The 27697-nt window shown below is 42.9% G+C and overlaps 1 protein-coding gene across 5 annotated transcripts in view; it reads right to left on the reverse strand.

Moving 5' to 3' along the window:
* The window catches only part of SH3PXD2A (SH3 and PX domains 2A), a 248485-nt gene that overhangs the window by 20257 nt on the left and 200531 nt on the right, over positions 1-27697 (reverse strand). For 4 of the 5 annotated variants that reach the window (XM_026851595.1, XM_026851596.1, XM_026851598.1 and 1 more), the window contains 2 exons: positions 16334-16447; positions 11640-11723 (listed from right to left, as the gene is read on the reverse strand). In XM_026851595.1, coding sequence (XP_026707396.1) covers positions 11640-11723; positions 16334-16447 — 198 coding nt within the window. The remainder of the gene's footprint in view (positions 1-11639; positions 11724-16333; positions 16448-27697) is intronic. The other variant, XM_026851597.1, reaches the window with a different exon arrangement.

The raw sequence follows: 27697 nt of genomic DNA on the forward strand, positions 1-27697 counted from the left end.
CCCCCCCCCACCCGAAGTTCCTCAAGCGGGTAAGGGAGAGGATTTGAAGCTGGACTTAACTCCCATACTGTAACTTGACAGAATCAACCCAGCTGCCAAATCAGCCAAGCGTCACCACAGGAGCTCCAGCCAGTTGGCTCTTTTGAATATGCACATGGCTGCACAAAGCATTGTGTTACTGAAACTGGAGCCCTGCATCCTGAGAGGGACTGATCCTCCCCAACTCAGAAGGGCTGGCCCATCATGCTGCTCTCCTTGCATTTCTTGAACAGCATAGGTCTACAAAAATGAGCTGGAAACTATATTTTAAAAGTGACAAAAGAATATAAGGGGGTTGCACTTGACAGGAGACCATACAGCATCTTGCATTTGTGGGTTGTGCTTCGCAAACATACTTTTGCTAGACCTCAATCCAGAGAAATGCACGTGTGACAGTGGTAAAGAGGGCCAGAACTAAGATACACAGTTCAAAAGCACAGGCTAGACCTCAAGTATGGTGGTTGAGCCAAAAACTTATCATCCCTATTTATTTCCAGAATCTATCCCCTTCCCAGGCTGGCAGAGGTGAGCAGACACAGAGAGCAAGCCAATGAGCAGAGCAGAGCAGACACTTCCTCAACATCTTCCTCCACCCATCAGAAGTCATTCACTGCCGCATTTCCATCATGCTCAAAGTCAACCTCTTCCTCCATGAGCTTAAAAAATTACAACTGGCATTGAAAATGTGAACTACCAGCTTTGCTCTGCAGTGGCAGACATGGAAAGTGTTACCGAACCCCTTTCCCGAACCCAAGCTACAGCGCATGTAACAGCATGAGTTTCTGTAGCTAGATCAAAGGCAGGGAAGGCAAGCAATAAAGCACACCCCAACAGTCCTTCCTAGCACTTTCTACTGGCAGTCACAACAAGGCACAGCCAGGAACAAATAGAGGGTTGTCAGTGCACAGGAACAGGCAGGAAATTAAGTGAATCCAGAGATCCTGATCACTGCAGAACAAAGGAGCTATGAAAAGGTTGCAGCAGCTTGAGGCAAACACTCATTTGGAGGGAGAGTGAAGCAGACCCAACCATCTGTTTGTTTTTGTGGCTCAACTGCATTTTGTTGCTGGGCAAAGCATGGAAACTTTAAAGAAAAGAAAAAATCCTTACTGAGACAGAGTAAGAAATAATAAGTCAGAAAGGGGAAAAAATGTTGGCAGAGCATCTGATGGCAGAAAATCCAGCAAAGCTACATCTCTGAAGTCAACTGCCCTTGACAGGTCACATTTGGATCCTTCTAATTCTGGTGAGGTAAAACCTGTCAAAACCTTTGCCTCCATGAGGAAAATACTCTCTCCTGCTCTCCCCTAAGAGGGCTGCTTTAACTGTCTTTATCACTGATAAGGAATTCCAGCTAGCTTGTAATTCACACCATTAGGACAGGACATCTTCCCCACAGAAATACAAGATGGGGCCTGACAACTGGAATCGGCCTTTGAAGTCACGGGGCAGTTTTCCTAGCTGGGTTTCTTTTCTGTGCAGTAACGGTGGACTCATTTTTCCTCTATTTCAAGTGACTGCTGCTGAAGGAGTTATGCACCCAGTCTCCACTGCATGCAAAGCCCCAAACACTAAAGTGAACTGCAGAGGATCCCTGGGCAGCTAGATCTTGTCCCTGAGAGAAAAGGGCCAAGGCAAGGTTCAGGTGTGAAGGGCTGCACTGTCCAAATACACATTGCTTCGGACACTTCTAGGGATGTTTCTAGGACAGTAATAAACAGCTAAGACATGTGTTTGCTGAGTGTTGGAAGAAGGCCCTGATTTGTCTCTCTCCCATACCAAAGCTGCTTTATACCTCAGGCTATTAGAGTTCACCATTGCCACTACAGCTACAACAGAAGTTTCTCTATTTCTTCCTCCACATAAACAGCAGTCCCTGCTGCAGCCAAAGCCAGTTATTCAGCTCCTCTCGAGGGGCAGAGTGGTCTCACTCTTCAGGGATGCAACCTCCACTCTTCTGCAGAGGACAGGGTAGGAGGCTGAGTGAGGTGCTCACTCCTAGATTTCAACACAGCTTTCCAAACTCTTGTTCCAGTAGGACTTCTACAATGCAAGGAACTGTGACAGTGGTCACCCATCAACCCTAACAGCATTTGAGCCTGATGGTTCAAGGGAAATCAAAGCTTGGGGTAAGGGTCCTTTGCAAACTAGGATTCAATCACCTTCTAAACATTAGATCCCTTCCTGCCCCACACAAATCCATTCTCTCAATTCCACATATGGATGAGTCGCTTGCTAGGGAAGAGGAAAACAGATCCACACAAGCTACAATAGCCAGCAACTTCTGCAAACACAACTTCTGAGCCTGCAGCCCAGCTGCAGCATGTGGGCACACACACATCACTGCTCTACCTGTTCATTACCACCTGCCTTCATCACAGCCACTAACCCCTGGACTTCCCTTCCAGTTAGTTTCAAGGTAAGGCAGAAGAGCAGAGATATCCTCCAGCAACTCTCTCTCTGGCTTAGACAGGCCAGGAAGGACTGACCATGCTGTTGAAGTGGCATATTGAAAAAGCTGCTGCCAGCTGTATGGGTAAGCCACATCCCCAGCTGGGAGAGCTACAGCCTCCTTCCTGAGCTTTGCCTGTTGCTGCTCTCACCTTGCTGCCTTGGACATGGCAGATTTGATATCTCCCACCAGTGGCTCTGAATGACCAGAGACACTGGCCCACTCTAGAAACTGGAACACTGAGTTGCTAAGAAGGATGGAGCCCCATCCAAGTACCATGATACTGGGATGCATGGATAAAGTTCTTCTGAACTGCCACTGTCTTACTCTGCCCATGAACACCTCCATTATTTACACCTTCAGTCCTGTGGCTTTCAGCTCATGAGTACTGCTCTTTGAGAGGAAAGCCCTTCAGGTGACACCTCCCTACACGAAGGAAGGGGAAAAAAAAAAAAAAAAAAGACTGCATGAAAGTAGGAAGGGGAGAGAAAAAATTTTCCCATTGAAGCAAGACAATCAAAAGTGTTAACAATCCACTTAGAAAAGAGGGTCCTACAATGTTTTTGTTTAGCAGTAGTATTTTTAAGCCTACAGATCACAAACAGGAAGCCACCATTACAATTTTCCCTTGCAAAGTGCTTTCACAGCAAAAACTATAGCCACGTTTGGTTTCTTTCAGTGGTGCAGGGGCTACCACAAACATACATGAGGTTTGCAACTTAAACAGTATTCTGGAGATATGGGCCCCCTTGCAACCAAAGTGTAACTCCATTTTGTATCTCCAAGACTCTAACCAGTGGATATTTTGTATGAAGCAAGATTTGCTGAAGGGAGCAGTGGAGCTTTCAGTAGATGTATCACTTAAGAGGATTGATGTAGCATTCGACATATCAGATTTCTATTCAAAAGTCTTTAGGAGAAGATATTTGCCACTTCATGACTGATACATAAAGTTACTGGAAAGACTTAACACAGAAAAATGGTTTCATGAGAGAACCAGCAGAGCATCAACCAGTAGAAAGACACTGCTCCAAATTACTGACAAATCATGCTGGTTTCACTCAGATACTATGACAGGTAATGGCACGAAACACAAGTCAGTGAACCATCCCAGATCTACCATCATAGTTGTATTCCCACATCTACAGAGAATACAAAAGTGTTTCATTTTGATTAAGTTTTGACTTAACAATTACCAGAAGAAAAAAAAAAAAAAGCAAACAAAAGTATAATTTGTATTCCCCAGCTGCAGCTTCCATTACATCAGCTACACCATTGAGGTCAAGTGGGCTGAATAAACTTTACTACATGCTGCAAAGCACATACATCAGCTAAAGGCTGCACTTTGGAAATAATGAGATAAGAGTCCTGCTCCCATTCAAGATGAAAATGGCATAAAGGCACCTCTGTTCTTAGCATGTGACACCCAGAGATCTGTTAATAGCTCCATTAGCCAACTTTACTTATATTTCTTTACCACTAACTTGCAAGTTAAAGATACTTTCCCCAGCTGAACTGAGGTATCTCTATTGGAAATTCAGCTGCACTAGTAGATTTGAAGAAGGCACACATAAAGAAGCAATCAATGCCTGTTTGGCAAAGAGCTATGATACAAGTCTGTCGCATCATGCATTACCCAACTGCAACCCACTTAGCTTGGAAGGAAAGGATTAGTATGTGTCACTGCCCCTCCTCCCCAGACACAAACAGTATTTAAAACATGCACAACACGAATTTCTGCACTGTTTGGACTACCCAACTCATACCACCCACTTGTAGCTGTGCTCTGTCCAGCCCTCCCAGACACGCTGGCAGCCCAGTGCTCAGTCCACTAGTTATTCCAAACCCTCACTTCCCTATCAATCTTTCTCCTCTTTCCTCTTCTCCTCCCCAAAGAAAGGCAGGCTTCTCTTTCTCTTTTACTCTGTTTCTACCTAAAGCTTCCTGAAGAAAGACAGTAGAGGCTTGGGCCAAAATGTAGAGGCAGATCCTGGTGGATCACTGGGAGAGTGTGGACAGCAGAAGACAAATCCCATGTCCTTGTAATGGCCCACAATACTACAGAGAGTGCTTTTTATAGCAAGTGAGATTTCCTCCCAGCAACTGTAGTACAGGTTGCTGCAGTCCAGCTGGGAGGTGTGCATATATACAGAACAAAGCATCTGAGCTGTACAATGCCCTACATTGCAGTTATGTACAGTATGTGGTTTGTATAGATGTACAGAACCGTGTTATTTTCAACAGACAAGGTAGAAAGAAGCCAGTGGTATTTGAGAGTTATGGGTCACTCCTTCACAAGCAACATGCATCTAATGCCCTGCCATGGCTGTTAAAAGAGGGGAAAAAAATAAACCCCAAACTAGCAACATAAATGTTCTGCCAAGCTGAAGCCTTTTCTATACAGAAATAGCAATAGTTTTAAAACTAAAAAGCTGTTTAAAACCAGTTTTTGAATGCATGCCTAGTGCTGCAGTACCTGAGACCATTCCCTTTTCCTTCCTTCATCCTGCCTCACACTCGTCACCTCTCCTTGCACAATTCATGATTCTTCCATGAGGTGGACCTGAACCAGTTGAGCCAAGGAAAAGTTAGTATGATGCTAAGTCTGGTTTGGTTTACTGCAGATCTGCACAAGCGTAAGGGAGATGGGAAGATGCTGGGTAAGGCGAGACTGCTTCTTTTAGTGGTGGCACCACAAACTGTGTAAAACACTTCCCTACACTAAGCCAGGCCAGTTTCAATGCAGCTTCACTTAATTTTGAGGAGAGGCGCCTATTTCTGAGACTGCTGGAAGCAGAGTCAAGGCAACCCATAGGAAACTTGTTCTAAAACCAGACAAGGGTAGTTTAAGAGTGCCCACACATCTCCCACCCATTTTAAGATAGCGCTTAAAAGCACAACTTTTGCATAAACAGGATTTATAATACAGCTCTTACACCATCATATGATTTACAGCAGAGCAAGATGACCTGTAGCACCTTGGCAATGCTCATCAAGTAGTAAACTGTCACCTTTGCAGTGATAGCGTAGTTGGGACTGAAATACTTCTGTCTCACTCAGCCCGTTCAATGGCTATGGTAGAATATACTGGCTGCTGAAAAACTAGGGACACTACATTTAACTTGTTAAATTTTAGAAGGGCTTAATGTCAATGACATTTATTTTTGGATAATGGCAGACCATCACAACAGTGCTTTGCGTTTTTCCCTTTTGTGTAGGATTGCAGCTTGTAATTAAAGAGACAGCAGACATGTCCTTTTCATCACACTCACTTTAAACAGCATATACCCAAATAGGTTTTCTTCTGTTTCATCTGCTGTATTTCTGTCTATTAGCAAAAGGGGAATCTTAAAGATTTTTTGAGGGCATTGGGCATGGAGTTTTCCATATCATGTGACCCATTAGGATACCTCTCCCACAGGAAAAAAAAACTCAGAACAGCTAAGATGAAGCTCCATCCATTCCTGAAAAAAATGTACCTAATGTCTGACAGAGCAAGACACTGAACTTGACAGCCTGTGAGGCTCCTCCAGTCCCATCTGTCAAACCAGAATTTCAGATTTCACACGTGTGTTCGTGCACACACATACCACACATTAAAATTATGAGGTGTCTTGAGAAGGCAACTTGGTCCCTCCTCTGGCTGTCTGGATTTATACTTACTGTCAGGTCAAGGAAAGCAGACCTACGGTTTTACTACTAGAGTTGTAACGTAGAGCTTCAAGCAGCGCTTTCCAAATCTTCCTTATTCAATCTTCCCGATTCCCTTGGCACTGGTTATTTCAGATTCCTCCTAGTCTATCACCAAGGTAACGGTTCCTTTCTCCAACATCTTCAAAATCCCTTATCACTGCTGCTCCTCACTGGTACAGACCTGATCTGGCCCTTCAGCCTCTTTTGCAGACACTACAGCCACCTCCTGCCTCCTTTGCTCCCTTCCCAGCCCTTCAGCACACTGCTCTTGCCGAAGACTCTTGGCACAGCAGCACTCTGGTACTTCAGCCAGACTTCTACCAAGTGTACACCCAATTCAGTTGAATTTTCAAGCCTGTGTGCTGTGCCTTGCTTTAATATTCTACTATACACTCTCACATGTTCTGCTCCCTTTGGATCTCCTGCTCCTCCAAATCCTTTCATCTTTTCCCACTTAGCCCTATGCCTTTCTAATGATGCCTCATCAACCTGAGCAGCTCCCTCTTCTGTGGTATCAAATAACCTGAAACTCTCAAAATCCTTCCTAAAATAAGCCTTACCTACCCTGACTTCCTGCCTTGCCAAACAAGCTTAGTTTTAGTCCTTCTCTAAAAGCTTTTAAAAATACCAAATAAATATCACTTTCCACTGTGAAAAACCCTTTGGTCGAAATAAGATGCATGCCAAATTGCCACTTGCCCTGGCTCCTTTGAGGCACAGATCTCCTTCTCTTTGTTTAGGCTGTAAACTATTTGGGACAGGAACCTTGTCTTTAAGCAGCTAAAATACCATGCACGTTTCCAGCCCTGCATAATCAGTCTCATCTCTCCCAGGCAAATGGCCAGCGCTTGTACATTTCTGCTTCCAAGTTCTGAGCGCCTTGTTTCACATACCTCTCCTTCACCTATATACGTTTGTTCTTTTCTGCCTCCATAAATAAGCGTGGAAGTTATCTGCAGCACTTCAGGAGCCAACCAAGTAAGGGAGTAATTTCCTTTGCTGAGCTGGTGTTTGTACATGCCCCCAACTTTCTGTGACCCCATCCTTGTTTGATATGTCGGTAGAGCGGAGATAGGGGGGCACTGGGCTAGAAATTAGCCAATTAACGATTTCCCAGCAAAATGCAACAGCCCCAACCCTACATCTTCCAAACCACAGAAGAATTTTCTTTCAAAATACTTTCCTCTCAGTCAGCAATCTGCGCTTGCCCTCCCCCACTCCTCCGCTCCACCCCCCCTTTGTCAGACCTGCTTCTGGAAAAACTCTCCCCGTTCCAGAAAGCAATGCATTAATTCAACATTGACTTTGTTTTACTTGTCTAAATATTCAGCAGAGAAAATAACTGTTCACAGTTATCAAATGTGTTCATCTGCAGACAGGAACTCTTTAGCCTTTGTCACCCTCCCCCCCCTTTTTTTTTTTAAATAACAGAAAACCTCATGCCAACAGATAGAAAAGAACAATGACATTTCTTCTAAACAGTTCTGTACTGCACATGCTCTTCCTTCAACCAGCAAGGGGCAATAAACATTTACTACTTTCCTTGGAGCATAGAGGAGGGATAAAAAAAAAATAATAAAAAAAATTACAAACTAAGTCTGAAGCTGCTCTGTGCTGGTTTGATTTAGCACAGCAAAGCAACTTCGCTCTTGAGTGACAAACATTTCATGAGCATCAAGGACAAGCAGGGGAAAAGAGTGAAAACAAAGGGAGAAGTCCTGTGGGTAATGAAGGGGCTGACAAAGAGGGCAGAGCAGCTCTGGTGGGTAGCAGGAAAGGATAAGAGTGCATGAGCACACCAGCCAGGCTGGATTACCACTACTGATCAAGGGCTATTTCCACAGCCAAAAAACTGGCTGCAGAACAACCCACCCAGGCTAAGAGATGGGGTTCAAGTATCAAGACCAATTTAAGATTGGGTTCAAATATCAAGACCACTGGGTTACACTGCTGCCTTCCCTCTACTCCACATCCATCTCTCCCCATCAAGCTCCCTCTTTCCCTGTCAGGCAAGCATAGGAAGACCTATAGTTTCCAAGTTCTAACTTTAACTCTTTCATTGAATAGGTTATTTCTTGTGTTAAATAATAGGCTAATCTGGCAGAAAACCAGCCCATATGTCACTATATTGTTGATATGAATAATTTTAAAGCACTTTCCTCCATTGTAACAGCTCCAGTTGAAAGTGTTGGGCACAAAACCAAAGCAGCAATAACTCATGTCAGATATCTGGCATCTAAAACAGGCATGTAAACCCCAACTTTTCACAATCAAACTGTAATAGCACAAATGACTTCTCATGAAATTAGCCTGTAAACAAACTTAAATCCTCTTCCAGGGGAAGTTCCAAATAAATGCAAGCGTAGAATTAGCATTTTACCCAATACAAGAGAACATGGACTCTGCATCTTACAGGTCTAACAAGTGTCAGGACTGAGGAAAGCTACAAATATTTAGGCTTCTCCTCACAATCCATATTTGTATTATCAGAGTTTTGCAATGTATATACAAAAGTTTAGAAAACGTACCACATCTAAAAACATTTAACATTTAAAAAAAAACAAGCTCTACAGCTACATAAGAAACATAAACCAATGTAATCTCTTAGATCTGGGCACGCCACAGACCATTTTAAAGAGAAAAGTTCAGCAACAAATGTCATCTGTTTCTCTTTGTAAAAACAGACTACAGCTGTTCTCTCTGCAGATTTTTTTTTCAGCTTTAAAAAAGGAGTATGATATTCAATAACTTGTCTTTCATGTTTCTGATTCACAGACCTGGTAACATTGCTCCCAAATATCTCAAGTTTAGGGATGCTTAGCTTCTTTCAAATGGCTTTGGAAAGGGTGGAAATAAATAAACTATATGTCACCTCTAACAATTCTCCATTAGGCAGTCTGTAACAGGGAAGCAAACACCCTTCCCTTCTGCATTCAGGCTTTCCCAGTGTTTTTAAAATCCAAGTCACTTAGAAAATCCTGGCCTTTGGAAGCAACAATTAATTGCTTCAGTTCTGGCTTTTAAGTGATTTTATCATAGACCTAGTTGGTAAAAATGCTTATTAGTGATACCCAAACATAAAGGGAAGCATCCTTTCAAGCTTTCTTTTAAACTCCAGTGAACTTTCAGAGCTAACTCTTCCAATAGCAGGGACTATCTCAAGCAGAGTATCTCTGGGTGGGAGAATTTCAGCCAAAATGTTTAATTGAATTTATTTCCAAGAAAGAGGCCAACTGGGGGAGGGGAAGCTGTTTTGCCTGTGTTGAACAATTCTGGCAACCTCCTGTTTGAGAAGTTTTAGTTCTTATGTGCTTTGGAGTGGGGACTTGAAGACTGGCAGGGGCGTGCACGTGTACACTTCATGCATTCTGTCATTTCAGAGCAAACCCACCCAAATTTGGCCTTGTTAGAAGTCTTTTGGGCTGGGATGGGAGGGAAAGAAGGGAGAAAGAATCTCTTCTGACCTCACATAAACTGTGATCTGTTATAGAACAGCAGGATGAACACCCAGAGAGACTCACACTTTCAACAACTGAAATTTGGAAGGCATAGATGTCTGTACAGGCTACAGCTATGCCAGATGATGAAGCCACTGTCTCCAACCTGTCCCCAAGTGTTCACATCACTCTCTTTACTTCCAATGAGCCTGCTCTTGGAAGAGCTCCCTAAACTACCATTTCAGATGACATTAAACAGCTTATTTTTAGCCAGCCTGGCTAGCTCCGGCTGAAATGCATTGGAGAGAGCTTATAGAAACAGCTCAGCCATGGAGGGTGCTCCAAACCTTGAGATGCTGCCGTTTGTGCCAAGTTCAAGTGCTGAGATTTAGTTTGAGATAAAGAACATATTCTCCAACACACTCAAAACCCCAGCATTGCTTGGGCCTAATAGGGAAGAAACTGTTGTGGAGAAAGAAAAGGGCAGGAATGACTAGGGGAGCCTGTGGTGGGGAAGACTGACAGGGAAGACACTGTGGCACTGGTCAGAGGTCAGGTCTGGAAATGCACACAGATGGTGGGCACAAGAGTGAAAACCTGGGAATGCATCTTAGGTCCCTGAGTCAACTATGCTAAGGGACTGATCATGCAGTCTCAGTATTTTATGGAGCTTTGCTTGCAATACTGTATGAATATGAAAGGATATATTTGTTTAAACTACTAAACAAATTGTTTAGAAAACTGATTCCCAGAAATTATCCTAGTTAAATTGCCAGGAAGTATCTGGCAGAGTTTGACAATGCAAAATAAGTAGGTCCCAAACTCTTGGGTTACAGAAATGGCACGAAATCATTCTCACAAGCCAGCATGTGTGCTTATGGGGGGTTTTTTGATGCCTTCAGGCAGTATTTGGTGGCTGAGAGCAAGACTTTGTCTTCTGAGGGTAGTTCCAGTTGCTGCAGGGTCAAGCTACAATAGGAAGAACACCCCCTCTTGTTATTTTGGTTTCCTCAATAACAGTTTGAAGCAAAGATAAAAGGTCACTTAAAAGTTGTATGTGCACATAGAACCACCACCAAATCCAGGAGAAGATAAATTTGCTACTTTAAAAGTACCTTCTCTCCTTAGTATGAAAAGGCATGTTTTTCTCAACTGGGAAGCCTCTATTGTGCTTACATTTGGTTCCATCCCCTCAGTAAGATTGTCTGAAAGTTACACAGATGTGCAATGGTGCTTCCTTCCACCTCATACCTTTCTGAAGTGCAATGAACACCACATCTGGACAATCTCGTAAGAAGGGGATAGAAAGGGGTACCTTTACTCTGGGAAAGATGATTCACATGCACTGGAGAAATGCTTGCTTTGGAATATTCCTCAGATTTTACACGAACATGGCTTCACAATGCAAGGTGCTCCACCCCGCCCCCCTCCCCCAACCTGCCATGCTCCCTGTGAAACCAGCAAAGCAAAAAAAATTTTTAATGCTGCTACTGGTGGTATTTTAAACATCCAGGACTGACACCAAAAGTCCCCAAAGTTCTGAAAAAGTCTGCAGTAGCAAGCACTGATCACAAGAAAGAGAGGGGACTGAAACTGGAATGATTCTCATCTTTCCACACCAAGCACTTTTCCAGTACGCACATCTCTGATCATGGCTTTTTGGCATTCTTCTCATTTTAATAGCCCTGAAAGTATCACTTGTCCTTACTGAGGTAGGAAAGACTGAGTACAACTATGCCCACAGTTAAAACACAACAGATGTGAACTTCCCCAAGCAGCACGAGGAGTCAGACTGCAGAGTTATGCTTGGTTATTAGCCTCCAGCTCTTGGGCGGCCGAACCCTAGCTCCAAGACACCCTCAAGCTGTCATGTACGAAACCCACATCTGAACTCTGGAGCTTCAGCTTCTCTCTGCCAGAGTGCCAAAGATGCAGACCCCGGTGCACAAGAGCTGAAGCTGCAGCATGGCTTTTGGTGCACCCTTAGAGGCTGGTGCCATAGGAAGCTATTAATTCACCTCGACTCTGCTGCCTGTTGACTATCCCGCCTAGCGTCCATCGCCGGTCCAGGCGTCTCAGGTGAGCCTTGCGTCGTTTAGAAACTAGTTTGGAACATGGATGGAAACAAAAAAACAAAAACAAAAAAAGGGAAAAAAATGATGGGAGGGTGAGGAATACAAACAAAACATGGCATTTACAAGCACTGGTCTTGTTAGCAGGAATGGGTTAGCTGGGATGCAGACATTTTGGTTTAGTTTATATATTACAGTGGAACAAGTTAGTTTCTTGAGCCTGAGCAACATGAACCATCTCGAACTGTCAAAAATTGGCACCCTTTCTATTGGCTTTCCTTAAAAAACCCAAAACATACACACATCCCAAAACAAGATGCACAACAGAAGACAACTTGTCCAAGGAGACTGCAGTGGCAGAACACATCCACATCATTCCTGATGCATCTCCTAGTTAGGCTACATGATCTTCGGAGACTTCAGTCCATTGCATACAACATCAAACCCAACAGGGGTCCAACCTTCTCTAAACAAGTTATCACACTATAAAAAAAATCCAGGAAAAAAAAAGCAGCTTCTCTTACGTGAGTTTACTTCTAACAGCAGCACTCAGGAACAGTGAAGAGTGTCTGATGTCTCCTTGCTTGCACCTCTGTGACTCACAATTACTGCCACAGCTAATTCTCATGATCCATATTATTACAAAATATGAGGAAAAACCTGACCTTACAACTACTGAGCAGGCTCAAGAAGCTAACAAGCCAGAACTGAGAATTAGTCACACAATGAACCAATAATTTATGCTAAAATATAAACAAAGACAAGACACCTACGGAAATGGCATTGTGAGAGCAGCTGTGCACAGAGGACACACTTGTTTTCTGGATTGTGTGAATTGTACTCACTTCCTTCTTCTGCTTGTAAAGGTGTGAAAAACACAGGAACCATTGGACTGTCATAGAAATACAAATACTTCCCTTTTTCCATTCAAGGGCTTCCACACTAGTTTGGGAACTACTGCAAGGGTGCCTGGTGCTGCCACAAAGGAGTGCAAAACATTACACTTCAGCTATTACTAGGGTGCAAACACAACCATTTTGCTAGTGGTGCCAGGAAGCTATTCCTAAACTTTGATATCATATTATTAATAATCACTCAATTCTGCTTATGCACACTCATTTGGGGAATACGCCCTTATGACAGCAGACACCACTGTCTTCTAGAACTATGTTCTGTAGACCACTAGGCATAGCAAAATTATTTGATTGGGGAATGATTAGTAGAGCAAGTATAAAAAAAATAATTAATAAACTTCCCCCAAAAGTGCCTTTTGCCCTTTATATGCTCAGGGGCTTAGACCAGACTTCAGCACCCAGCTCACTCATGTCGATTTCTCCTTTGCTTTAAGGCCTAAACCTTCCTTAGTCACCCTAAGTGGAGGTGTGGTGAGTGGTGTTGAACAGGCGCCATATGTCTAGTTTGTGGTACTCTGTACCTCACCTTTGATCTCATGCAGGCCAGAGAAGAACCAAAAATTTTCAGAGGAGCTGGATTTCAAGTTTATAGATCGCTGCGGTTTTGGCTAATGGAAATCAGTAGTCCTCCTGGAAGACCATGGTGGCACAGAAGATGAGCTGTTTTCACTCCTTACTGGTAGTGTCTTTATTAACAATAGATTTAACTTGGTAGCTTTCTCAAAATCAACAGGATATTAGACTGACAGTTACACACACACACACACACTACACAAGAGGCAACACAGAACACCTCACTACACATACAGATTGTAACAGAGAAAAGCTAAATTCACAGTAAACCTGCATTAGAAGGTTTTTATAGAAGAAGGGGAGAAACGAAAGATGTTGAACTTACAGGCTTGTAGGAAGGAGAGGTGTGGAGGGATAGAAATTTGCTTCAGATGTCAATACAGAGCAGTCACCCACAGCTCCCTGCTTGCCCCGGGAGTTTGGAGGGCTTAGCCATCCAGGAGCACCCCCTGAACATAGTGGGTGATGCAGATTCACCACACTGCATCCTCCTCACAACGTATGACTATGCCCAGTGATAGACCTTCTGTATCACAATGATGCTTTTGTACAAGTCAGATTTTCTTCTCCTCAACAACACTGGATTTTGCCATCTGATCCCAGACTTGGACTTGGTTGGTCATGCCACAGTTATTCACCAGAAAGGTTATTTATCAACAAGTGTCTAAACCTTTCCAGAGACCATTTAAAGATGTTTACTTTAACAGCTCCTGTGGCTGTGAATGTTTCTTTAGATTGCTTTCTGAATGTTTTCCAAGCCTTGTAAGTTGGTGTTGGTCTAAACACAGGCCCAGGTAGCAGTCAACTTGTCTACCCTCACCCTGACAAAAGATGTTGTGCAGACTCAGATGCAGGGAAGAAACACTTTTGTCTTTCTCAGGGAACAGACTATTTAAACAGAGACACATGGAAATATTACTGCTATGTAGAGACAGCATTGTTATTACAGTTGCATTCAGCTCCTCCTTATCTTTACAAGGGCCTGCCACGGCTGAGCAACCCCTGGGCCTGCCTGGCTTGTGGACTTGTTCCAGGCCTGCTGCAAATGGAGAGGGCCAAGAGGCTGATACAGAAAGCTCCCTCCATTAGTGGTTCTACCTCTTCAAGGTAGGCAGAGCATAGACTGTACAGCTGCAGGAAGTCAACATCTCCAGGAGTCACTCTGAAACTTGTATGAATTCTAAACTGAGGGCCGAGGGCACTTCATCCACTTAAAGTGCCTTCCTCAGTTATTTTGGAGCTCCTTTCTCCTGCCTACTGAGAGAGAGTTGGCAAGTTTTCTGTGTAGGTATATTCACTTTTACACACTTTTCTTTAAGAGAGAGAATCTGAGTTGTTCTTTCCTCTCTTATGGAATAACTATTAGGAAAAGAATAGCCCAAGTAAAGAACTGGAGGGGGGCAAACAAAGAACAAAAGTCTCAGTTTATGGGATTAATAACATAAAACAAAGTTACTGAAAGCCAAGCAAAAGCTGGGGCACATCAAAGCAGTTACGGAGGTAATGCAATTAGATTTGTCACTGAGATGGAACTGAACAGAAAGGGAAGAAGAGTCTCAGGTTTCAGCGTATCTGGATGTGGAGTAAGGCAGGGAGCACGACTGCTGACCACAGCTGAGGAGAGCAGTGTAATAGATTAAAGGGGACTGAGACAAAAAAAAGATAAGGAACATTTGATGGATTTTCCATTACTCAGGAAAGACTGCTGTGTGGCAACAGCCCTGTCCAGAATACACTACAGAGGGCAACATGAAAGGCGGAGAGAGCTTGAAATGAAAGCAGTTTAAGCAATAAGGCTGTCAAGCATGCACCATATACAAGTCAGGAAAAGGGAGAAAGCTACAGACCAACAAACAAGGCATCCTCTTTCAGAAAAGAGTGGTAAGCTTTTATTCTTTACTGACAGGGAAACTTTACTAAGTGCTTTTGCATCTGCTAAGATGTTGCATCATGCCAGACTGGTTCCTGGCCTACCAGCCTACAGCCAGTCTGTCTCTAAACCCTAAGTGACCCAGGATATGGGTAGCTTTGAGCAGGGAAAAACGAGTTACAAAGCCAAAGATTTCAATAAGCCACAGATGTCACCCTTGGGGCCCAGCACAAAGTTATGTTTTGCTTGTGTGCTATCTTAATGGGCAAATGGTCACCTCAACACATCTCTAAGCCTCCTGCATGTGCTAAGGAAAGGTCAGCTGAGTTTCCACATACGTTTTACATAAGTATCACATCAAGAGCACCTAGAAATCTAGCAAGAGATTCATTAGAGTCATAATAGTGTCCTTTGTACACAGTTGCTACATGAGAAGTCCATTAAGATGTGGTTAGTCTTTCATAATGGAACAGAGGAACATGTGAGGTTGTACTATTCCATTTCTGGAACCTGAATTAAGCACCTCTAGCCAAAAAACAGAGCAGCTAAATACATATACATGACAAATGGCATTTCAGTTTTAAAAGAATGAGACCACACCAAATAAAAATACCTTTCCACACAATCATAGACCACAGCAAACAGCAGTGAAAACTAGTTTCAAGGATTAATTGAAAAAAAATATTTGTAATGAGAAGCAACCATTAAAGTTAAATCTCATTCCTCTTAATGGCCTATGGCTCTAACAAGCATCTTCTTCCAATTAAAAGCCCTCACTTGTATAATTTCTGCAAACAAGCCATACAAATTCTCTCCTTCCATGAACATGAGAGTCTAGTACCTCTCCCAAAACATACTGCTTGGACTTGCATAAGTTGTTTGTATGCTTTTTAAGGGTATTGAAATTAGTAGAATATTAGGGTCAACATAGCGCTTAGGGATGTGGTGTGGTTGGGAACTATCAATGTTAGGTTAATGGTTGAAGTGGATGATCTTCAAGGTCTCTTCCAACCTAGAATTTGTGATTCTGTGATCATTTCAGCTTTTGAACCTTTCTTCACACTGATAGCCCAAGATGGTCACAAAGGGATTCCAGGCATGGCCCTTCACTCCAATTTCTTCTGCAACAATTTATTTACTGATACAAGATGGGGGAAAAGTTTGCTGCACTAGATTAACAGCCACAAGTGGCAGCAAGAATTTTCAATGTTTTCCTAGGAGGGGGAAAGCATAAAGCAAGTGATTTTACCAGTTTCCCCTTGATAACAAAAAGCTTTCCATACCTTCCCCAAGTTTGGATGTGTTGATGTCAGAGTCATCTCTGGTTCCATTTTGGGATTCCAGGTATGTAGCAGGGACCCAGCCCTGCTCCTCTGCTGTGCTCACAAACCACCAACCTACAAAAAGAAGCAAAAGAAGTTGCTCAGTCAACATTAAGAGGAACAAGAACAGCAAGATGCTACTGAGAAGGCATCTCAGAGTGAGAAGCTTTGGTGCAGGTTTGAATTATGCTGCAGTCTCCTAGGAGTGGAGGTTTAGTCCTCTTGGACCATTTCTAAAAGATATTCTCATAGTGGTAAACAAGTGTGCAGGCATGATATAAAAAAGGTTGCAATGGAGCAATCATCACTTTATTTTAAGAAACCCGAAGCCTATCCATTGCAAGTCTGATTTGAGTTCTCCAAGTCAGTTTCTCAAAGCAAATCTTGCAACATGTACATCTACAGTATCAAAACACTTTTTATGTAAATATGTGAACGTATGGGTATGCACAAACGTTGCTCAAATCCTAATATGAGGTATCACAGAAGTAAAAACATGGAAACAGAAAAGACTTTAGTAGAAGGACACAGATTTCAGAACAGGATGCAAAATAAATGCTTCTAGAGCGCTTGCCACCTCAGCCAGTATTTAACAAACATGACCCAAATTCAATGTCCTGGGAAGCTGGAAAGTACTGCACGGAAGAGAAATAAAAAGAAAAGCTAACTGAAATGTGTCTTCAGGGCATAAGTGCCAGTTATTTGCCTTCCCACACGAACATCCAAGTTTCTGCCACTATCTATAAAAATGTTAAGTATTCATCAACTCTACGGATATAAGCTTTAAGTCACATCCACGGATAGATGAATAAAATTATAGCTGAGCCATTTTTAGGTTAAATACATCTCAAATATGATTATCTTTGTCCCTTTTCTTGCTTGGCTACACTGATTTATTGAATCCTCTACTGGTTTTGATGTAGATTCACTCACCCAAGAACTTGCTGCTCTCAGATACAAGCACAACTAGATTCTGTTCATTCAGGTAAGGTCAGGGTTAAGATACAGGACAACAGAGCGCCAAGCAGGTAAACCATTTCTGTTATTTTCTACAATCTCCCAGTCTCCTGAAATAATGCAAGTTGCTTTGTCAGGACAATGCAAACTATTGTTCAACACCAGTTTTTCAGCCTCCCCAAAGGCAGCTGAGAAAATACCTATTTCTGCACAAGCACCTCAAAACAGTTTACAGACTTTAATGGCTATCATAAACCCAGTGAATTTCCCAGAGAATCCCAAGTCTGCCTGTGATAAGCAGAGGCAGGGATGAGCCAGCCTAGTCTGCAAACAGACAGGGCAAAAAAACTAGTTAATTTATGGTGGGCAAAGCCCTGAGTTGTGCGATGGCCATGCGGTCCTCCCACAGCCGGGAGGCTGCAAGTCTGGGGCCGGCAAGGGGAAGGGAGGCTTCGCTGGACTCTGCCGCCATGCAACATGCAACTTTCTTTAAAGAAGACCAAAAAAACAACAAAAACCAACCAGAAACCAGCTAAAACAATGCTCAAGTGTTCATGCTAAAAAGTCACCCAAGTTAGTTCCAAATCCTGTCACAGAAGATTTTACCAGAGGACAGTAGTTAGAAACATTCGTTTTTCCTGCATGAGGCTGGGAGATAATGTGCCCCAAGCAACAAACCCTTCGCTTGCCACCACACAGCTGCTAGGTAGCTCTATTTATTTACTCTCAAAACTCAGACATGGCTTTCCTTTTGCTGGCCCAGCAGAGGTTTGGAAACTTTGCTTCACGAGGCTCATGGTTGGAAATTTTAAATTTAGTTATTCCCCCTCAGCAGGAGGTGGATTCTCCTGCCACGAAGCCCACAGCACTGAACACGCAGGATCTGCCAGACCGTTTCAAAAACACATCTTTATGGTTGTTTCTTATTTTACTAGTAACGTATCAACATGGGTAGCAAACACAGTTTAACATACACTTATAATGAGGCACAAAATGTCAGAAGCTGGCTTTCAGCTGATACCAATTAGACTGAAATAGTTTATGTAAACTCTTCCTCAGAAAGAAATTAAACACAATTGCACAAAAAGGACTTGCCTACACTTAAAAACGTGTGCTTGGGCCAAATTCAAACCATGGTAAAACTGTCTTTGGAGGGCTGGATTGCACAGCCTTGACGCAGACCCGTGCTAGCCCATTTCACAATACAGCTCTTCTGGTTTGGCTCACTGAGCTGCATCGTGGCCTCGGAGCAGAGTTTAAGGTCTTATGTTTGGGGCCATAGGGTAGCTGAGCCTCCATCCATCTAAACATGGCTTCCTCTCACCTCCATGCCTGAGCATCACTGGGCCTTGCCGAATGGCAATAGGAAAATTCACAACTAAGGCCTCGGGACAGGAGGGGGAACCTCACAACTCCACTGATCTTACAAGCAGGCTCCCACATACCACTTGGAGGTCAAGTCACATTTGAGGCAGGTTAAAGTCAAGTAAAACTCAATCAAATCCATTGCAACATGGAGACAGAGCATGTAACAGCCTAAGTGAGGTTTTAAACTGCTTTGATTCTTCAAGCCATTACTAAAATTAAAGCTCCTAATTGCCATAGAGCTCACAAAAGTTATAATTTCATTCTAAAGACTTTATAAACTGTATGCGACTGAGAAGTCAGCAGCACCTTTCTACGTTCAGAGAAAACTTGCCCCTGCTCTGAAATTCTCCCATTTCAAGCTTGCTTCTCAGAAAGACAAAAGAAAGGTTTTAGGTCACTGGAATAGCACATCCACAGAAAAAAAGTATGTTTTACTTAAACAGCCTGAACAACTGAGAAGCCTGAGAAAGTTCCAGCAGCACCCCCCAGCAGCAAAGTCAAAAATGGATGCTCACAAACAAAACATGCAAGGTCTTAGAGTGGCTGAGCAGACATTACAGAGGCAGGTCACTCCTTATGAGGCAAAAATCTGAATTATGATGGTACATTTAAGCCATAACCTTACAGAAAGGAAATTACAGCATAGTGCAAGAATTGACAACTCATAGCAGAAAATGGCTGAAGCACAGACAAGTTCCACAATGCAGTCCATGCATGACAGCCACAAACTGCAGAACTCTGCCCAGCTGATGATAAAGTACTTGCTCTGCACCATTCCCTAATCAGAAGCATTAAGGCAGCTGCCATTTAGTCCCACCGCCCCTTCCCCCACAACCCCAGGTTCATGGGGATTCATGGTTTGCAGAGAAAATTAGCAGATTTGCCTTTGTTCGCAGAAAGTTGGGGCTATAATGGCGCAAACTATCTCTTGTTCCCTCCCCTACCGTCTTTCCCAACCCAGAGCATCACAGAAACGTTGTTAGAAAACTTACTTTTGAAACACAGAAAAAAACATTGCATTTATTTTGAGTTCTCCCTCTATGCTGGAGTTGAGCTTGACTTCACAATTCATTATTAAAACCATTCTGCAGCAACATCTGCAGGGAATTATATAAAGTTATCTCTGTGCACTGCCAAGCCAGTCTGAGGTTAGCTCTTGCACTCACACCATCTGTAGAAATTAGGCAGTTCTTTACAGCCTGAGTTAACCCTTACAGATGCCCCTATCTCTCAGTCATCAAAACACAACTCTAAAGCTGATGTGGCATGGATGTCTACACATCAACTCATCAGCTCTCATTCCTGACGAGGATTCAAAGGGAGTTTGAGCCCCACAGAAGGCACACAGGGACTTGTAGCCACTGAGCTCAGACTAAAATCACCTCAAGCTTTGCTGCATTACTCCAAATCGTGCCTTAATACTACTCCAAGAATATTAATTTTTAGGGTAGGAGTGCAATTTTCTCCCCACTTATGTTGACCCTTTGGTTGGCATCTGTCAGCATCCCTAGCTGTAACAACCAAGATGTCTCTACAATCAGAGTCCATCTAGGCTCTGATAACTCTCAGGCATTTTCAGCCTGAGAGATTAAAGGTTCTACTTGCCACGCGTACATACATACACATGGCAAGATGACCGCCAAATAGATTGGTCACGCTGAAGAGTGAATAAGTGACAAATACTCTGATTCTAAAAATCATGTTCTTGCTTTTACAGTCCTCTCCCCAAAAGGCTTAAAAAAAAAAAATTGTTATTCACAACCCACACCATAGGAAACTACTAGAACATAGTTAAAGGACTATCTTTTATGCAAGCTTTGCTTATATTTACATGCATCCTCACTCATCCATGATTCAATATTGTCTCTTTCTCCACACCAACAGGAAAATTAGCTATTCCTGTTGAAGTCTGCCAAACTGTAAGATGCTATGAATCACTTTTACAGAAAAAAAGTTGCAGGGCCTTGCTGAACTTCAGTTTTGAATTCTCCTCTCAGCCATTAATTTCTCTATAGACTTTGACTGTCAATTTATGAGCTTAACTAAAGTAAACAAGAAGAATAGCAACACTGTAAAAGGGAATGGGAATCTCTCCTGCATGAGTGGATTACACATTCTTCTAAACAAATACTTAAATAACACTCCGCCTCTCAAGAGTCTTGGAAAAATCCCACTCAAGCAGTAGTTTGGTACATCTGACAAGCTCTTCGGGCTTCAGGTTTTTAAATCCTTCTGCCTTGTAACTATCTCTTGAAGGTTTGGTTTGTTTTTTTTTTGATCCAAGAACTTAAATTGTCCTACAAAGCAGTACTAGGTGCAATCAGGTCAATTCCAGACCTGGCACGCAGACCTTTTCATGCCAACAGCTGATTACTTTCCTTCAGAGATGCTATCTGCTTCATTAAAAAACAGCTAAGGTAAGAGTATTAGCTGTGCAGGTGAAGCTCTTCCCACACAGTACATGTGTATTTGATACACATAGGGAAATCAGTCATAATTGCCTTGGACAGACCTCCAAAAAACATGCAGAAGCAGAAATATAAAGGCACCAGAAGTAGCATTTTGCGAGAAGGATTTATTTTCTGCAGTAAGCATATTCTCACACCCACTTCCTAAAAATTCACTACAGTGTCCATACACTATCACTGCACATGCTGGCTCTGCTTTCTGTGAAAGGTTCCTTCAGTTTCACACACTTGGCAAAGGCACTGGGTTGAAAGCACTGAATCCACATAAAGTCCAGTGTTTGATTTCTGAGCATTTTGTCCTTACAATTCACAGAAGAGGCACCTTTTTAAATACAGAGATAAACGCAAGAGGTCTTCCTAGCATGGAGGTGATGATAGTTAGGGGTACAGAAGTCTGCGTGTGAGTCACTGCACAGCAGACTAAGGCTGTCATCTCAGGATGAATTATTAAAGTTGGTGAAATATTAAAGGCAGCTTTCATCTTTAAACACATAATGTTTCCCAGCCTGTGTGCACTGCAGACTTCACTGCAGCCACTCAACCACGAAACAATGTTTGTCTCGTTTTAAAGATGGAAGTGGAACTCAAAGACACACTCAAGGAATAAAGATGTGCCTGTGGCAGACGTCCTACTTGAACACAATTAAGATCCACAAGCACAGGTTCACAGCCCTTTATGTGCCATACCCAAAGCAGACTGGACCACACATTAGGATTCCAGTGCAACCGCATGTCATGATTCTTCCAGCCAGTTCATGTCCTAGAGCTGCATGCTAGGAGCGTAGTTCACACAAGGAACCTCACTTCCCATGGGAGCCTCATTTTGCAAAGTGTTGCAGCAACCCAAAATGTCTGTTCCTGACTGCTCTTACAGTCAAGAATGAAGGTTGTTATCTTGCTTGCAACTACCATGGTTGCACTCTAGGCACTGAGTATTACTTCAGGAATTCGGGAATAAAGCTCACCACCCCACGTTACTGCTTAACTCCAAGAGGTTTTAAAATTTGCTGGTGAAATACCCTAAGAGCCCACAGCACTGTGATGGGGCAGAGCTGTTGCCTTTCTCACGTGAGAGAAAAGAGGAAAAAAGGATCACACCTTTGCTCCTTTCCTGGTTGCACAGTATGGGAAATTGGAGTTTCTATATGGGTTATCAAATGGATTTTCTACCATAGCATTAAAGCTGAATGAACAACCACAAACACAGAAACTTTTTTTTCTTTTTTTTAAATTAACCTGAGCTTCTCTTCTTGAAGAAAATAATTTGAAGTGTAACAAGCAAACATTTTGCTCCTGGTACCAGATATGCCACAACATCCAACAGGACATACATTAGCAACCACACACCTAACTGCTGTTCAACAGCAGTCACACAGCCACAGGCTACATTCTGCCCAGCAAGCTACCCTCAATATTTAAACTGGAGTCATAGTTTTGTTATTTAGTGAAGAGAGAATACATGGAACAAGGAAGGAAGAGAGGCTGCACGCTCCTGTACCTTGCTCCAGCATTTAACTAAAATTCACAGGAGCCCCTACAAAAACATAATAGTAACCTGACTTAAGAGCACCACTTAGGAATCCTGACAATCCCAAAGCACACACAGAGCAACCCCAGAAACACTCTGCTTTCCCTCCTTAGGGACAGTCTGAAAGCTGAGTTGTGTTCTCAGCAGAGTACAGGCTGCAGCAGTTTTTGCTTAATTTGGTGATGGAAACAGCACTGAGAGGAGGGCTTCCTAAAGTGAGGGAGAAGATTGGGAGCAGAAGGTGGGGCCTTCTGGAAGACTGGACTCTGATATAATTTTTTGGCTATTAACAGAACAGCACTTTACCTTATGGAGCTAAAAGTTGGAACAAAAGGCCAAGAGCTGAGACCACAGTTTGCTGTTCTCCACCAATATTTGATAGTAACTGCAAATGCTTAGGACTCAGCAGCAGCACAGGGAATTGCATTCCTTGCACTGCTTTAGGAGTTAACTGAATTAAAGGAGAATAGAACTGAATCCCGGAGGTTGGGTGCTGTACATATGAGGGAGAAAACTGAGTTCTTTCCAGGAATAACTGGCTATTAAAGGTAACTAGTTGTTTCAAGTCTACATTATTATGGATTTGCTATCCTAAGTCTGTCTTCTTCCTCCACTTCTACTACTAATCTTGTGGTGTTGGTAGATGGAGACTACTCAGCTGTGCTCTTAGCATACCCCTTTGCTGCTGCAGTTCCTATGGTTGCAGAGCTGGCTGGCACAGAGGGCCCACTACATATGAATAAATATCCTAGTTATTGCTGCCACACAGGTTTTTCCTGGACCAAAAGCAGCTGACTAGGTGTGTACATAAGTGCTCGATACAGAGTCCCAAAGTGCGTCTCAGATTCTGGCTTAAACATCTAGGTTGCTTGGATTGGTTTCATATCACATTATATGCATAAACACACACGTATATATGTGGAAATTCACACCCTGACCTCTGCATTCAAATACATATTACCCTAGCCTTCTACTGGGATTGAAACCATGTTTCCTCATACTTCTGGAAAAAAGTAGAAGTGTTCCGAACATGGGAAAAGTTCATGGGAAAAGAGAAAACTGGATAATATACAACTCAGCTCTAATACTTTATGGGTTACATCACTACTAGAGAAGATGGATATTCAGAGTATTAAGACAACTAAGAAATACCACACTACTGTATTTGTTCAAATCTTATAAGCTAGTAGGTGACAAGCCTTCTAGAGGTGCACATTTTGCAAAATACTTATATATTTATCCCTTATTACAGTTGTGACTTCTTGTGTATATATGTATGTGTATGGGGTAGGTGGAGGGGGGGGAAGTTGTTTAAGTAAAGAACACAGTTTATCTTTGTGTTCTGATAATACAAACTTGGTGGTTACAAACTCTGAAGTGCTCTATCTGCAGCTATTTGCTATGGCCCAATTGTTACCCAGGGGCTTCCCCTCCCTGTTTCAAAAAAGGACCTCAGATTTGTGTATTGACACAGCTGGAATGAAGGAATCTGCCAAACACGTTTTCAAGAACTGGCACGTACATCCACAAAGCCATCATATAATCCAGTACAAAAGACACAATCCAGTACAAATGACACAATTGTCCTTAAAGCAAGGGAGTAAATGCACTACCTATTACATTAACAGCTATGGAGAAGTCTTGGACATTGCCTGTAAACTCCAGATCAAGTCCCATCATCCTCCAGGTCACTAGCTCCCCCTAAACTGTCAAGTACCCTGGGCTCCCCAAGACAGAAGCAGAGGCAAGCACCACTTGCTAAATCTGCCCATGGCCAACTCCAAAACACACACAGCCAACATACCCAAGATGTTGCCAGCATCCCCAGACCACTGAAATTAGGGGATCCACAAAGCAATGAAGTTAGCCAGTACTATACAGGCCATTCATCACTCATGAAGTTGGGGGGGGGCCGCATTTGCCAGGGTTCAAACATCCTAATACCTTCTAAAAAGTAGCTTAAAATAATCTTTCCCTTCCTTCTTTACATGTTTTCAAGAACACCTAACAATGAAAATGTCTGCGCAATGTGAGCTGCATTCCACAGAGCCCAACATGTTTGCAGCTCACAGCCTTTGTTCAGTGTAGGAACAAAAGAAACCAAGAGAGTGAGTTCTTTACTCAGAGGAAATATATCATCATTCATGACAAGAAACAAAGCTATCTTTAGGTGGGCATACTGTATTGTACAAGCAGCCTGGCTGCAGCTGCTAGCCTGTGAATGCTTAGTACTGTACAGTAATTGGAGTAGAACAAGGTCGACCCATAACCCAGTGGCTTTCAGGAGGCTCCTGCCTTGCACTGGTATACTGGCCAACATGGTGCTGCCATCCAACCCACAGGTACTAATTCAGTTATTACAGAAAATACCTGTTTACTGATCACAGATTTTCCTTTTTTCATCTGATCTGCTTGGAAAACAGGATTTGCTGTCTGTCAAGTTCTGGTCACACTACATATCAATTCTCACCTTTTCTTGTAGTCTTTTTTTCCTCTTGGAAAGCGACAGACTTACTTGCATCCTTCAAAGATGAAGTCTTTGTGATTTTAGTAACAAGGGAAGGTAAGATTGCTAGAGGGCACACAGACTTAACAGCTAGTATAAGAAATTGTGCATTCTCTGTGGGCAACAAGTGGTACTGGACAGTATATTCTCTTCTTCCTTCCCTTCCCCTAAAGTTTTGATTACTTCAGTAGGTCCCAAAGTTGACCAGTGAGGATACTGACTCCTGCTAATGTCTTTCAGTACAGCTTCCCTGATCATGTAACTTAATGGGGCACTTTCCTTCCTCCATGTTTGATTACAATCCAGAGCTTTTCATCTTCTACTTCCAAAAGGACTTCTGTTCTATACCTCCTTTAGTGTTTCTACTGTTAGGAAGATGTAGATCAAGTAGGAGAGTTAAGCAATAAATCCATCTGTCACTGCCCTTAAAGCCTGTCCCCCCACCTCCTCTCCAGCAGCCCATCATTTAAAGGTTGAAATCTATAGGTCTGAGGTTTTAATAAAGCTGCCAAAGTGATACTGTATGCACCATGTTTACGTAAAACATTAATTTACAAGAGCTCCCAACCACAAAGGGGTTTGGCTGGGGCATGGACAGAGGAGGACTCCAGCTCAGAGTACAGAATATACAGAAATCAGGTGGGTGAACCAAGCCTGTAGCAGCAGAGAAGTAACCCACTACCTTCTGAAAGGCTACACCAGTGCAGCCAGCTCCTGCAGCAGATTTTCCAGAGCCACGAACAACTGATTACAGTAAAGGCATGCAAACAGATGGCTTTCCACCCCATGGGGCATGGGGAGCTGAGCCCCAGGAGCCAACACAGACTCTCTACTAGTCATTACCCGTCACAGGGTTGTGTCTTCTGTGGTCGGACAACAGGGTGCACAGTCAAGCTCACAAGTAATTTCCTTTACATTCACAGAACTTAATCTTAAACCAAACACAGTTTGTGTCCAAGCTTTCTTTAGGAAAACATGAATAAGCTTCAAATGGGCCTCACAGTAATCTTGTCCAAAGATTACAAATTACTTCCTAGTGGTTTAAAAAAGTTATAGACCCCCAGCCCCAGCTGATAGGAAATGGCCTTCACAGGCAGCAGAGAACAGCCAATCTTTACTTCCTGCACAGACTGACAGAAGCTGCTTTTGTTTTAATTTCATATTCTATAGTCTGTAGGCATTGGAATGGGCTGCCCAGGGAGGTGGTGGAGTCCCCATCCCTGGAGGTGTTTAATAGTAGGGTCGACATAGTGCTTAGGGACATGGTGCAGCTGGGAACTGTCAGGTGTTAGGTTAATGGTTGGACTAGATCATCTTCAAGGTCTGTTCCAACCTAGATGATTCTGTGATTCTGTGAACGTGGTGTCAGTTGCTTACTGAGAAATCCTCAAAACCACATGGAATCAAGAAAGACTATGGACTAGGAATAATCCTAGCAGAGTACCAAACAGCACTACAGGTGATAGAGTCAAAATCATCTAGGAATACCATATTTCAGTTAAGATGCAATTTGTCACCTCCAAGGCAGACTTTGATTATCTCAGGACAGAACAGGGCAACACTGGAGAAGAGCTCAAATCAAGGAACAAAGGCTATACTATATCCAGCAAAATTCAGAGGATAAAGCAACCAAACAGTGTTATTAGCTCAGCCTGAAGCCCAGCTGACTCACCAGATTAAAAACACTGCCTCTTACAAACAGCTTTTATGGGGTCCTTCTGAACCATAATACTCCTGGCTAAAGGAATGGAGCCACCTCAGTTTGCTGATGCCCAGCACAGTGTGCAGAGCACCGCTGCTCTGCAGTGCCCAGATAACCATCTCACAAATTGCTATTTCCATATCCTGGCTGTTCCTTGAAGCTCTGCCGTCCAAATACAACTTCTGTCCAGCACTATTTATTAGCTAGATCTGGCAAGACTGTAGCCCAGATGGTACATTATCACAAATACTGATGTAAGATAAACTGAAGGCTCTGCTCTCCCTCCAACACCGCTCCATCGCTTTTCTCCATTCAAGCTGTGTTTCTGCAGTGACCCCGGGGAGCTGAGCCTCAAAGAGCTGCCTGCAGAAGGCTGCAGGAAATGACAGCTTCGGAAATGAGTACCAGAGTGATGAATAGCAGGCTACAAGAGCAGCCGGTGCGTTAGTGGGCTGCCAATTAATGAACTACATTGTACTGAACAAGGACATACATGGGCAAGTAGTAGTATCACTGACACTCCCCAGAAGAGATTACAAATCCAAACCAGTATTTTCTGAAGGGTTTTTCCAGGCTTTTCTAAAATTTAGACGCCTACAGACTTGTTACTATGTTTTGTTCATCGGGAAGCTAAACCAGTCCCATTTTGAACAATTTATGGAAAACAGAGAGAAAAAAAAAAAAAAAGCTGAACTATGAGTGGGATAGGCATTATTGCTGATTTCTTTCTTGTAACTAGGATATATACAGTATTCTGAAAGCAAAATATATAGAGAGCCGTTCTCCCCCCTTCCTG

The sequence above is a fragment of the Athene cunicularia genome (assembly GCF_003259725.1).
Source record: "Athene cunicularia isolate RWA chromosome 6 unlocalized genomic scaffold, athCun1 chr6_part1, whole genome shotgun sequence".
NCBI lineage: Eukaryota > Metazoa > Chordata > Aves > Strigiformes > Strigidae > Athene > Athene cunicularia.